Source organism: Myotis brandtii, unplaced genomic scaffold (assembly GCF_000412655.1).
Source record: "Myotis brandtii unplaced genomic scaffold, ASM41265v1 scaffold448, whole genome shotgun sequence".
In the NCBI taxonomy this organism is placed as follows: domain Eukaryota; kingdom Metazoa; phylum Chordata; class Mammalia; order Chiroptera; family Vespertilionidae; genus Myotis; species Myotis brandtii.
Genome location: NW_005367140.1, coordinates 13,764 through 27,947, shown reverse-complemented (window position 1 = coordinate 27,947; position 14,184 = coordinate 13,764). Strand labels below are relative to the sequence as shown.

The 14,184-nt window shown below is 37.4% G+C and overlaps 1 protein-coding gene across 1 annotated transcript; it reads left to right on the top strand.

Annotated features, from left to right (window-relative positions):
- Positions 1–7,992: 7,992 nt before the first annotated feature.
- On the top strand, positions 7,993–8,966 carry LOC102256317 (olfactory receptor 1L4). The gene has a single exon (XM_005874630.1). It carries the CDS (start codon positions 8,031–8,033, stop codon positions 8,964–8,966), a length of 936 nt encoding a protein of 311 aa, XP_005874692.1. The 5' UTR covers positions 7,993–8,030.
- The last annotated feature ends 5,218 nt before the right edge of the window (positions 8,967–14,184 follow it).

The following is a 14,184-nucleotide window of genomic DNA, read 5'->3' as shown; positions in this document are numbered from 1 at the left end:
AATAATTTTATATATAATTTATTTTATAAATAATAATTTATATATAATAATTAATAAATATATAATAATTAATTAATGTATATATTAATTTGGAGGACTTGTCATTTTTATTGTATTATCTTCCCATCCAGGAATATGGATTATGTGACCAATTGGTCACCCTCTAAAACTTACTACTTATAGGGCTTTGTTGTCTTGATGGAATCTGTTAATACACATCCCTAAGCAGTATGTGTTTGAGAAATAAAAGATGACCTCGGTCACACTCTGCAGTGAAACAAGCCAAAGAGAACTACAGCAGCAGCAGTCACAAGCTCATGAGAAGGCCAGCAAGGATATTCAGTCTTAGAACATGGGGGCTTGGTCCCAAGACAGCTGACTTTTCAAGAAAGAAGCGACTCTGCTGAAGGATGAGAAACTCGTAAACATTCAAGTTATATATGCTCTATCACTAAAATTCAGCCAAAACTCTTATTCCATGCCACAAATATTCTTAAATGCTTCCTTCCTCCTTCTTAAAAAATGAGTAAAATGGACATTCTCCCATATTAATTCCATTAAGTTATATGCCATGACAAACCACTATAAAAAAAATCTGTCAACAAGGGGGAGACTTTGAAGGATGTAGAGCAGAGAAGTGGCCAAATAATTACAAAATTATTTCTAATTTATAAAGACCACTGTGGTCACCAGATGGAAGATGAATGGAGTTGTGAGGACAGCTTCCATTTTTCCATTTACTCTTCTCTCCACCCTTGTCCACCCTGCTCTATGCTCCATGAGACTGAGATATGTATCAAAAGGTTTTCTTTCTAAAATTCAACAATAATAAAACAAAAAAACTGATTAGAAAGTGGGCCAAAAACCATAAAGACACCTCACCAAAAAGATGAATAGGCAGAGCACAGAGAATTTTTAGGGCAGCATATGAAACAATTCTCAGTATCATATGTCATAAAGGAAATGCAAATTAAAGCCACAGTATGATACCACTACACAGGTATCAGGATTGCCAAAATCCAGAACACTTTTAACACTGAATGCTGACAAGGATGTGGAACAATCGGAACTCTCACTCATTGCTGGAGGGATACAAAATGGTACAGCCACTTTGGAAGATAGTTTAATGGTTTCTTACAAAACTAAACATACTCTCTTGCCATATGATCCAACAATCACTCTTCTTCGTATCAACCTAAAGGAGTTGAAAATTTATGCCCACATAAAAACCAGATGTTTATAGCAGCTTTATTCATAATTGCCAAACTTGGAAGGACCAAGTGTCCTTCAGTAGATGGATGAAAAGAAAAGGTAAAACTATGGAGACAATAAAAAGATCAGTGGTTGCCATGAGTTAGAAGGAAAGGAGGAATGAGTAGGTGGAGTACAGAGAATTTTTAGGGCAGTGAAACTATTCTCTGTGATACTATAATGGTGTCAATATACATTTGTCAAAATCTACACATGGTACAAAGCCAATAGTTAACCTTAACATGAACTATGGACTTTGGGTGATATGTCAATATAGATTCATCAGTTTTAAAAATGTATCATTCTGGTGGGGACGTTGATAGTGGGGGAGGCCATATGTATATGGAAACAGCAGGTACGTGGGAAATCTCTGCACTTTCTGATCAATTTTGCTATGAACCCATAAAAAGGGCTCTAAAAATAAAATCTTTATTTAAAGGAAAATATCTATCTAAAAGTTATGATTGCTATGCCATTTGTACATGAGGACAATGTGAGTTGGTGAAGCTAAATATCCTACCCAAATTCACCCACTTAGTAATTGGTGGAATGGGCATTTATTTTCTTTATTTTTAAATTTTATTTATTAATGAGAGAGAGAGAGAGAGAGAGAGAGAGAGAGATCAATTTGTTTTTCCAGTTATTTATGCACTTATTGGTTGCTTCTTGTATGTACCCTGACCCAGGATAGAACTCACAATCTTGGCATATCAGGAGGATGCTCTAACCAACTTAGCTATCCAGTTAAGGCCTGGAACTGGCATTTAAAAACAGGTAGTCAGGCCCTGTCCAGTGTGGCTCAGTTGGTTGAGTATCATCCCCCTGCACTGAAAAGTCACCAGTTCGATCCCAGGTCAGGGCACATACCCAGGTTGCGGATTCAATCCCCGGTCAGAGTGCATATGGGAAGCAACCAATCGATGTTTCTCTCTCATATCAATGTTTCTCTCTCTCTTTCTCTCCCCTTTCCCTCCCTCTCTAAAATCAATAAAAACATATTTTAGAAAAAGCAGTCAGGCTTAAAAAATGGAAGCAATAAAATATTTGGGAAAGGCAAACAAAACAACAACAAAGCAAAATGAGGTTAATTACTGCAAAAGCTCACACAGCTTGTAAGAGGCAGAGCCAGTATCCGAAGCTATTCTGTCTGTCCCTGGAGCTAGTACCTCAATCCCTTCCCCATAACACTACAATCTGCAGCTAGACAGTCATACACACAGACATAGAACCTCAGAGATGTCAGAAACCATCACCTCTCCCTCTAGGTAGGTACTGATAAGCCTACACATAGACATGCGCAGGAGCACATGCATGTACAGAGAGTACATGTGCACATGAACACATATGTGCATGAACACAGCTCCACCCCTGCTGCTGCATGGCCCTAATTCCCTTCCCAGGGATGAGGCTACACTTCTGGAGCCCAGGTTCCCCACAAGCTCCTGGGCACAGAGCTCAGCGCAGGCATCAGTAATGTTTCTTCCCCTAGTAAGACCGCAGGGCCAATGCCCCCAGGGCTCTGGCCTGCTGGGAGGACAGGCCCCTGGGTCTCCCTTTCTATCATCAATTCCCACAGTAGATGGAGAGAAGAGCTGGCACATTTCTGAAGTTATATGAGCACTTCTAGCAGCCTTTGTCCTCAGAGATTAAGAGCCTGATTTTAACTCCCTGGCAAGCCCCAAGTTCAGGACACTGAATCTCCTCTGTCAGCCCACAGGTAGGCAAGCTGAGGGGTTTGGGGATCAGAGACTGTGGCATCAATATATTCAAGTGATCTTCCTCCCTTTCCTCATCCTATCTTCTTCTCTCCTCCATCTCCAAAGCCAGGAAACAAGTAAACAAGGAAGTTAAGATAATGCAAGGAGGGGTTCAAAGCACACACTCCGAAGCTGGACTCCACTCCATCTAGCTATGTGGACTTAGGCAAGTCACTTCAATTCCCTGTACCTAACTTTCATTATCTATAAAGCGGAGGGCTGTAAAGACTAAATGACATACTGTGTGTAAAGTTCTTAGAGCAGTGTCTGGCATGTGTAAGCGCTGACAATGCACAGGGAAGAGGCTGCAATGAAGTGGGCATCTCCAACAGGGAACTTCTGGGTGAGGTGCTGCCAGCTCAGCAGAAAAAATGCAAGAGATTAGTTTCCAGCATAAGTCCCATTTTAAGCACCTCTGGTTGATCAGATGGAGACTAAAGGTATGTTGAGGCTGAGGGAAAAGAATTCCAATGGGCATATTTTACTAGTAAATGTCCACTTCCTTGGAATCTAGAACAGCTGGGAAGGGAGAGGTAAATCGCTAAACTGGCATATTTGTAAAAAAAAAAAAAATAGACAGAAAGGAGAGATTTCAGAGAGCTGAATAAAGGGTCCTGCACAATCCCTAGCTGGTCAGTCATGCCTATTCAAATGCAGACAATATAATATAAAGTTAAATATGGAAAGAACTCCTCACTCCATCCCTCCAATCTCACTTCAGAAAGAAGCCACACACACCAAAACAAACACAAATATAAAGATTTTTTTTACCAAAATGGGATTATTCTATATGCAACTTGCTTTTGTCACTTAAATAAATATCCTAGACAGTTCTGTAATAGAGATAACATAGCTTAGCAATGAGTAGCTTCCACTCTGCGCATCAGACTGCCTGGATTAAAACCACAGCTCTCCCACCTCCACACTGTGGGATCTGGTGAGTTACTCAACTTTGCTAAATCCTATTACTTAATATAATGACAGTGTCGATATCAGAGGATTTGGAGGAAATAAAATTATAAAAGACACACAAAGTGCTTAGTTCAATGTGTGGCATATATTGAGTACTAATATATGATGGCTAATGTTAGCCATTATTTCTTTAGAGACTGCATGATATTGACTAACAAGAATTCACTACAAATTGTTTAATAATTCACCTATCTTGATATTTAGGTTGCTTCCTCTGTGGATTGTTTTGCGTATTTGTACTGTTTGTTTGGTGTTATAAACAAGTAATAACAAAAATGTGTACATATCTCTGTGCTACACATATGTGACTATTTTAAAAGGATAGATTTACTCAAGAGGAATTATTGGATAGATACAGATTTTCAATTCTGATAGAAACTACCAAAAGGTCTATCCTGATTACCCTCTCATTACTAATGTATGTGAGGATTTTTTTCCCTTTAAATATTGTTCAAAAACTGTACTGATATTCTGATGGGTGAAAATTGTATTTCAGTGTAATTTATGTTTCCTAATTGCCAGTGGGCTAAACATCTCATGTTTTCTTTGGTAAATGTGTTGCAAATATTTTCTTTGAATCAATAGTTTATATTTCAGCTTTACTTATTGTCTATTTTGGTGCAATTTTTACATATTTTAGTACACTAACTTGTCTTTTTTACCACTATATTTTATTTTTTTTCTTGTCTTTTAGTCAAGGTTTTATTTTCTTTTTTTTTTATTAGTTAAGGTATTACAAATGTGTCCTATATTTTATTTCTTGCTTGGAATAGCATCCCCATACTGAGACCATTAAAATATGCTCCTTCATTTTTTGCTAAAACTTACTTTATACTTTAGAGTTTTATTTTTATGTGTGGGTTAGATAGAAATCTAGCCATATTTTCCAAAGATTCAGCCAACTATCATAAATATCACCTATTTAATACTCCATCTTTCCTACATTGCTATGAAATAAATCTTTATTACATATTAAGTTCCATAGAGTTTAAGATCTGTATATATGTATAAATATAGATATACAGAATTTATTTATGTTGGTCCATTAATTTGCTTTTCTCTGTATGTTTTTCTTATTGTTTTTCATTATTTGTGTGTTTTTATTTTTAGGTTAGAAAAGTTCTCTGTTATTATTCTAATTTTTTCAAATTAGAATAAGCTTGTCTTTCTTTAGCCATTTAGCCCTTTAGATAAATTTAGAATGACTTAAAGTGACAGTAAAATTTCCCTTGGGGTTAATTGTAAGAGGGAATGGGGGTGGGGGACGGTAGAGAGGGCATAGCGGGGATGAATGGTGATAGAAGGAGACTTGACTTAGGGTGATGAACACACAATACAATATACAAATGATGTATTATAGAACTGTACACCTGAAACCTATATAACCAGTATGATTTTATTAACCGATGTCAGTCATTCTAATAAGTTCAATTCTTAAAAATTTCCCTTGGGGTATCACTGTTTTACATTGCTTAAATGTATATGTGAAGAAGAAATGATGTGCAAGATACTATCATTCAAATTAGCTAGTAACTTTTAAAATATGGTATTGTTTTACCAAAGCTTCATAAATCGGTATAAACTTGTAACACCTAGGATATAGCAAGGTTTTTGTTTGATTTTCATTGTAATCAATTCTGAGTTCTTGTGAATGAAAATAAAGCTTAAGGTGAAGATGCTCAACAGGTTGTGAAGGACTAATCTAAAATATTCTGACCTAGCAAAATAATCAACACTTTAAATTCCCTTTGGGTGTTATTATAGGTGCATTGAATTTTATAATTTAAGAAAAACTGACTTTTCTCCAGCTTTACTGAGATATAATTAACACATAACATTGCTATAAATTAAAGTGTACAGATGATTTAATACAGTTATATATTGCAAAATGATTACCACAGTAGGGTTAGTTAATAACTTTATCACCTTACATAATTACTATTTCTTTTATGTGTTGAGAACATTAAAGATCTACTCTCTTAAGTAGAAATTGTGGTCACCAGGGGCTGTGGAGGATGGGTGGAGGAAATGGGGAAATACTGTTTTGAGGTACAAACTTCTAAGCAGTAGATAAATTAATCCTCAATATCTAATGCACAGCACAGTGACTATAGACAATACTGTACTATAAACGTTAAAGTTGATAAAAGACTAGATATTAATTGTCTCCACCATAAAAAATGATAATTATGTGACTTGTAACATAATATATGTGTCAGCTAATGCTACGCTGGTAACCATACAGCAATATATAAATGAATCTAATCAACATGTTCTACCCCTTTAAACTTACACAACGTTATATATCAATTATGTCTCAAAAATAAATAAATATCTATTCTCTTAGCAAATTTCAAGTATGTAATACAGTATTTTTTACTTCAAATGTATAAACGACTTTATTGGTGATTTTTTTTTCCTTTTTATTGAATTTATTAGGTTGACACTAGTTTAAAAAAATTATACAGGTTTCAGATGCACAATTCTACAGTACATCATCTGTGTGTGATACAGTAGTGTTAACTTTATTCACCATGCTCTACAGTAGATTCCGAGAACTTAATCATCTTATAACTGGAAAATTGCACCTTTTATATAACATCTCCCCATTTCACTCACCTCCCAGTCCCTGGCAACCACCATTCTACAATTTATTTCTGTGAGTTTGTCTTTTTTAGATTCATCCATGAGAAAGAAGGAAACCCTGCCATTTGTAACAATGTGGATAGACTTCAAGAACATTATGCTAAGTCAAATAAGTCAGAAAGAAAAAGACAATTACTATGTGATATTACTTATATGTGTAATCTATAAGTTGACATTCTTTAATATTGAATCTTTTTTAGGAACAAAATATCTCCATTTATTCAGATCATAACTTTGTATCCTGTTATAGTTTCTTCAGATAGATATTTCACATTTCTTTTTATTTTCCCTTTTAGGTTTATTCCTAAGTATTTCTTAGACTTCCTTAGCATTGTCAATTGAAACTTTTTCTCCATGCATTTTCCTAATGTAAGAAAAGTATTAATATTTGTGTATTTATCTTGTATCTGGCCACTTTGGTGAAATCTTCATATGATTAAAGTCTTCAGATATGTATTAGCACTTTTCCAGATATACAACTCACTTAAAAATAATGACAATTTTACCTAATCTCATGTTTATGCCTCTTATTTCTTTAATTTTGCCTTTTAATTGGCTTAGACTACCATCTGAGCAATGCAGTTCAATAACGGTAACAGAGGCCATACTGACTTGTCCTTTCCATGATATTGATGGGAATCAGACTTTTATATTCACAGTTTTATATTCTGGTATTTTGAATGTTTAGAATAAGGACTTCATAGTTTTTATTCAGAAAAATTAATATATTTAAATAATTAATCTCCATAACATAGGCTATTCCTGGTAACATTTCTATTTTGAGTGGCATCCTTGAACAAAAACTTATAATTTAAGTGGCCAGATTATATTAGCCAAACAGAAATATTTAAATATATATTAAGAAGATTTTTCTCTTAAGATTTAAATATTCTCATCTGATTTCTGTGGATACCAAGGAGCACTGATGAAATCTGATGCTCACTTTTGTCCTATCCCAACTACCACGACCTCTGGAACTATCAGAAGAGGATCCTAATGAGAGGACCTCATTAACCCCTTCTTTGAAAGCATCATGATTAAAGGTGGGACCCAGCAGCCTCTTCCCATGGGATTAAAAAAAAAAAGTGGCTAGTAAGTTGTTCAGAAAACAACCTAAGAAGAATCTTTAAAAAGAGAACTGAGGGAAAACTCAGACAAATTAGGCTACATAGGAGGTCCTAAGAGCACATGAGAAATGTTTAGTTCCTCATCTAGGAAGCAACTTGAAATTTTCAAACATTTCCCTTGTGAGATATTTACTCCCTATTTCTCTACAGTTTCTTGAAGTAAATGATCTCTAAAACCCTAACAAACAGCAGCGGGCTTTTTTCATAGGCTGGAGGTTAGGAAGATGCTCATATCTCTTCCACTGCTTCTCCAACCCTGTCCAGGAAGGCAATAGACATGGAGATAAAGAACGGCAGCAGCAGCACCTCAGGATTTATCCTGCTGGGCTTATCTTCCAACCCTCAACTGCAGAAACCCCTCTTTGCCATCTTCTTCACCATGTACCTGGTCACTGTGGTGGGAAATGTACTCATCATCCTCGTCATCTACTCTAACTCCCGGCTCCATACACCTATGTACTTTTTTCTCAGCAATCTATCCTTTATGGATATCTGCTTCACGACAGTTGTTGTGCCCAAGATGCTGGTAAATTTACTATCAGAGACGAAGTCTATCTCCTATGTGGGCTGCCTGGTCCAGATGTACTTTTTCATGGCATTTGCGAACACTGACAGCTACCTGCTGGCCTCTATGGCCATAGACCGGCTGGTAGCCATCTGCAACCCCTTCCATTATGATGTGGTTATGAACCTACGGCGCTGCGTCCTCATGCTGCTGGGTTCTTGCACCATCTCCCATGTGCACTCCCTGTTCCGTGTGCTACTCATGTCCCGCCTGTCTTTCTGTGCCTCTCGCGTCATTAAGCACTTTTTTTGTGATACCCAGCCTGTGCTGAAGCTATCCTGTTCTGACACTTCCTCCAGCCAGATTGTTGTCATGACCGAGACACTGGCAGTCATTGTGACCCCCTTCTTGTGCATTCTCTTTTCCTACCTGCAAATCATCATCACTGTACTCAGAATCCCCTCTACAGCTGGGAAGTGGAAGGCCTTCTCTACCTGTGGCTCCCACCTCACTGTAGTAATCTTATTCTATGGGAGTGTCATCTATGTTTACTTTAGGCCCCTGTCCATGTACTCAGTGGTGAAGGACCGGGTAGCCACAGTTGTGTACACAGTAGTGATACCCATGCTGAACCCTTTTATCTACAGCCTTAGGAACAAAGATATGAAGAACGGTTTGAGGAAACTAAGGGACAGAATTCACTCATAGAAAGAGCAATACAATGGAATGTCATAATGGGGAGGTGACCTAAGAGATGATAGGTTATCCTCCTTCCTAACTATTTTTCACATGGCACCCACAGAGCTCATGGCAAGTGGTGTTGAATAGCAGTAAGAGCATTGGCCTGGAAGCTAGAACACTTGGTGTCTATCAATGAACTTGACCAAATATTTAATCCCAGAGTAGGTACTGCTAGGAATCCGAATTTCAGGAAAACAGTTTCTTCAACCCAGATGGTAGAATAAAGCTTTCTCCAAATATATCTTCTATAAGTTTGACATCAGCTAGTCCTCAAGGAATTATAAAATTCAATTAGTTTTTAGAATAAGAAATTACATGGAGTTGGTCAGGAATCGGCAAAGGCTCTTTGAGGAATAACCTAAGATTGTCCTTAAGGCTGGGCTGAATTTTGACAGATGGGAGTTCATTAGACGAGAAATGAGCAGAGTATTTAAAACAGTGCGAATCATTCAAGCAGGTAGAGGCAATAAGCACATGGGATGTGTTTGATATACAGTAAAGAGCCCTGTGAAGCTTGTTCAATTTGAGAGCAGGGAGGATAACACTGGAAAGATAAAAGAATTTACAAAGCAGATGTACATCTTACCAACACCAATGTATTATCACCGTGTGAATTCTCAATATTCATTTCCTTTTCCCTTCCTTAGTGATTCTTCTTTTCTCCACATGGCCAGAATCTTCACTGAAGTTCCCTTTATAGCTTGGGATAGTGATATAAATCAATCAGGATAGCTAGGTTCTGTTGTGGGAACAAACAACCTCAAAAATCTTTGGAACTAAAAACCGAAGGTCTATTTCTTATTCACACTGCAAGTCCACTGTAAAAAAAAAAGTATATGGGTGTTGCCCATTTTATACACTCAGGGATCAAACTTGATGGAGCATTCATCATTATAAGCATTAATCATCACTGTCAGAGGCTGAGAAAGACTCTTGAAGATTTGTTCTGACAAATAAATACTTAGGTTCAGAAGTGACTCACACCACTTCTGACCACAACTCATTGTCCACAGCCAATCTCGTGACACCACCCAACAAAATGGAGCCCAAGGCACAATCCAACAATGTATTTGTAAAATGGAGAGCCCAAAGTATTCAGTGATCATCATTAATGACCATTACACAATCCTAACAACTCACAAATACATAAAAGTACAAATTTGTTGCTTAATCAGTCCTTCCCTGATTATGTTATTGCCAATAACAATAGTAAAGTAAGATATATATCCTTCCTGGAATTCTTTTGCCTCAATTAGTTCATCAAGTTTTTACAACCAGCCCTGGCTTGTGTTGTTCAACAGTTAGAATGTCACCTCCCCTCCCCCGCACCCCCCTCCACACACACACACCAAAGGGTCACCAGTTTGACACACACACACACACACACACACACACACCAAAGGGTCACCAGTTTGATACTGGCCCTGGTCAGGGTGCATGTGGGAGGCAACAAATCAACGTGTCTCTCTCATTAATGTTTCTCCTATCTCTCTCTTTCTTCCTCCCCCCCCTCCCCCCGTGTGTGTGTGTGCATGTGTGTATGTCCTCTCCCTGGTCAAGGGCATGTACCTGGGTTGCAGGTTCAATACTGGCCCTGGTCAGGGTGCATGTGGGAGACAACCAATCAATGTGTCTCTCTCATTAATGTTTCTCCTCTCTCTCTCTTTCTTTCTCCCCCACTCCCCCCGTGTGTGTGTGTGCATGTGTGTGTGTCCTCTCCTGTCTCTCCCTCCCTTCCTCCCTTCCACTCTCTCTAAAAATCAATGGAAAAAATATCCTCAGGTGAGAATTAACAAAACCAAACTAAAAAATGTTTTTACAACTAGCAGATTTTATGGATTATAAACTTGTGGATAGCAGGACCTAAAGTTGAATACAAGTCCTTTTGCCATAACAATATAACAAGAAGTTTATAGGGGCCTAATGAAACTCAGGGACACCTAGGGCCCAAAATCAAGGTCCCCACCATTGCTGTCATTATGTTCTCTTCTAATTGTCATGAAGCAACCAGCAATTCATGCAACAAATTTAATTTGCAATAATCTTCATATCTGTACAGGCACACCTGGATGTCACCACTAACTCTTACCAATCATTTGGCTTAGGGATGCTGGCCTACCTAGAAGATCTGTACCCTTTCCACTTCCTATATTTACATGCCATAGTTTTCTCATGCTCAATCAGGTACAATACACGACTTTAAAATATGAATAATTCCTGGCATATATTAAATAAATAAACTCATCAATTATAGCTTCTGGTAACTTATAAAGTCCTTTGGTACCAGGAAACATATTGTTTCATTTCTATCCTCACTCAGCCATCAGCATCTGATTTCTTTGTCTCAGCAACACACAAGTCACTAAGAAATCAAGATCTTTTATGCGTAAGACTACAGATATTCCAAAAAGTTCACACTAAAGAGAATTCCAGATAATAAGACCATGCAGTAACATGTCAGGTGAAAGAATTACCAATCTGGCCTTCAGGTTAGTCCTAACCTTCTCAGTCAGAGCTAGGGTGTCTATCAGAATATGAGGCAATGCCCAAAGACATTCTGTCACACTTCAGAACGTGAACTAATGTGGACAGGTACTATCTGAGGACTTTAATAAAAGTTTTTCTATCCAAACTAGGTGTACAGAAGTTAACTTGGGAAAATTCTAATAAGTCTTTGGTAGGCACAAAATAAATTCCAAATGGCATTTTTAACAGAAATAGATAAAGAAATCCTAAATTGCATATGGAAGTAAAAAGAACCCAACATAGCAAAAACAATGTTAATAATAAAGAACAAAACTGGAGGCCTCACATTTCATGATTTCAAAATATATTCAAATCTACCAAATCAAAATAGTACAGTACTGGCATAGATACCAATAAAACAAAAGAAAGTCCAGAAATAAACCCAATATACATGAATAGCTAATTTTCAACAAAGGCATCAAGAATACACAATGAGAAAAAATAATGGTGGTGGGAAAACTGGATATATCCAATGCAAAAGAATGAAATTGGACCCTTATCTTACATTACTCCCAAAAATCAATTCAAAATTGATTAAAGATTAAAATGTAAGACCTGAAACTATAAAACTCTTAGAAGAAAACTTAAAAGAAAAGTTAACTGACATTGGTCTTGGTAAGGATTTCTTGGATATGACACCAAAAGCACACGTAATAAAAGCAAAAATAGACAAGTGATAATACATCAAGCTAAAAAGCTCCTACAAAGCAAATTAAATAATCAATGGAATGAAAAATCTACAGATTCAATGCAATTCCTATCCATGTTATAAAGCCAGCATTACCCTAATTGCAAAAACAAATAAAGACACTACAAAAAAATTTATAGGCCAATATCCCTGATGAACACAAATGCAAAAATCTTCAACAAAATCCTCAACCAAATCCAGTAATACATTAAAAAGATCATATACCATGATCAAGTGAAATTTATTCCAGGGATGCAAGATTGGTGCAATATCTGCAAATCAATAAACATGATACACCACATAAACAAAATGAAGGATAAAAACCACACGGTCATATCAATGGATGCAGAAAAAGGATTTCATAAAATCCAGCACCCATTTATAATCAAATCTCTCAGTAAATACTCACTAATTAAATGCAAGTTAATGTATATGAAAATTTTTGTCAGTTGAAGGTATATAAATATGAAGGAATTAAATTAGCTAGTAAACGGACTAAGAAAATTTTGGACAACTTTTGGTCCTCACATCTCTAAAATAAATACATTGTGCTTGACTTCTCCAAACAACAAAGGAGAAGTTTCCATGGGTAATGATTGAGAGCATGGGCTATGATCACACATATTAGACTGAATCCCATAAAGTAGATAATACTTGATCATTTTTAATTTATAGAAAATAACACACATATATATATATATCAAGTTATATACATGTCACATATATTATAGAAATAGATATACACACGTGTGTGACATTCTGTCCCCTACTGTACTGTGCGTGCCTACAGAATTTGTGTCATTTATGTTTCTATATTTTAAAAGCTAAAATTAGTTGAAAGAACACAAATTCTTAATGTAACTGTGGAGATGGTTGAAAAACTGGGAATGTAAGACTGATGTGGAGATTGAATTAGGAAATGTAGGTAAAGTCCTTAGTCCAGCACCCAAAAGTTCACCAAAATGTTCAGCGCTATTATGAAAGAGAGTTTGTGGGCTATCTTGGTTTTGGAGCTATGTTGGCATCAAGTGGCTTTAAATGGCACCCATCGCTGGAGTGTCCCTGAGTTTACAGGTGTGGGTCAATGGGACTGGGTTTCACATTACTTTCAGGCAGAAACAACTGACACTGGTTTGCAGGGGCTCGTCTCCTCTATCTGCCACAGTGAATTATTATGGTTTGACCTTGGCCAAACCAGAAATTATCTCTCGGTGGTCATTAACATGTAAACTCAGCCCAGCTGCTGTGGCTCAGTGGTTGAGCATTGACCCAAAAACCACGAAGTCATGGTTCAATGCCCAGTCAGGGCACATAGCGGGGTTGTGGGTACAATACCCACATTTTCTAATTAAATCCATTCAAAAGGCTTACATTACCCTTACAGGAGACAACCCTTGAATGATTCTCTTGGCATCATCAATGTGGCTATCTCTCTCTCTCCTTCCTTCCTCTCTGAAATCAATAAAAAAAAATTTTTTTTAAAGATGTAAACTCATAGAACTGGGTGAATGCCCTCTTGTTTCTGTGCAAGGAGGTCTTGCTGGTTGCTATAGGGGTGTGATGATTCCTGGAGTCAGAAGAGAATAGAGGGAAGATGCATGAATCCACAGGTGTGAGAATCTAACAGGTATGCAGTTAAAATTCATGGTTTTCCCAGAGAATGACAGTATGAGATGTGATGGTCCTCGTCATCCTTTCTGGGTTCCTGAGATTCCCAAGCCTTCTTCATCCCCAGCAGACAGAAGAGCAGCATGAGGCCTGAGAACAAGAGCAGCATACCCATTTCCTTCTCCTAGGACCCGCCATCCCGCCTGGAGAGCAGGGTGTGTTCTTCACCCTGTTCCTGGGCATGTACCTGACCATGGTGCTGGGCAACCTGCTCATCAGGCTGGACTCTCACCTGCACACGCCCATGTACTTCTTCCTCAGCCACTTGGCCTTCACTGACATTTCTCTCTCCTCTGTCACTGT

Excerpts from the sequence above, each read along its gene's own strand:
- LOC102256317 (XM_005874630.1), top strand. The coding sequence starts at position 8,031 with ATGGAGATAAAGAACGGCAGCAGCAGCACCTCAGGATTTATCCTGCTG.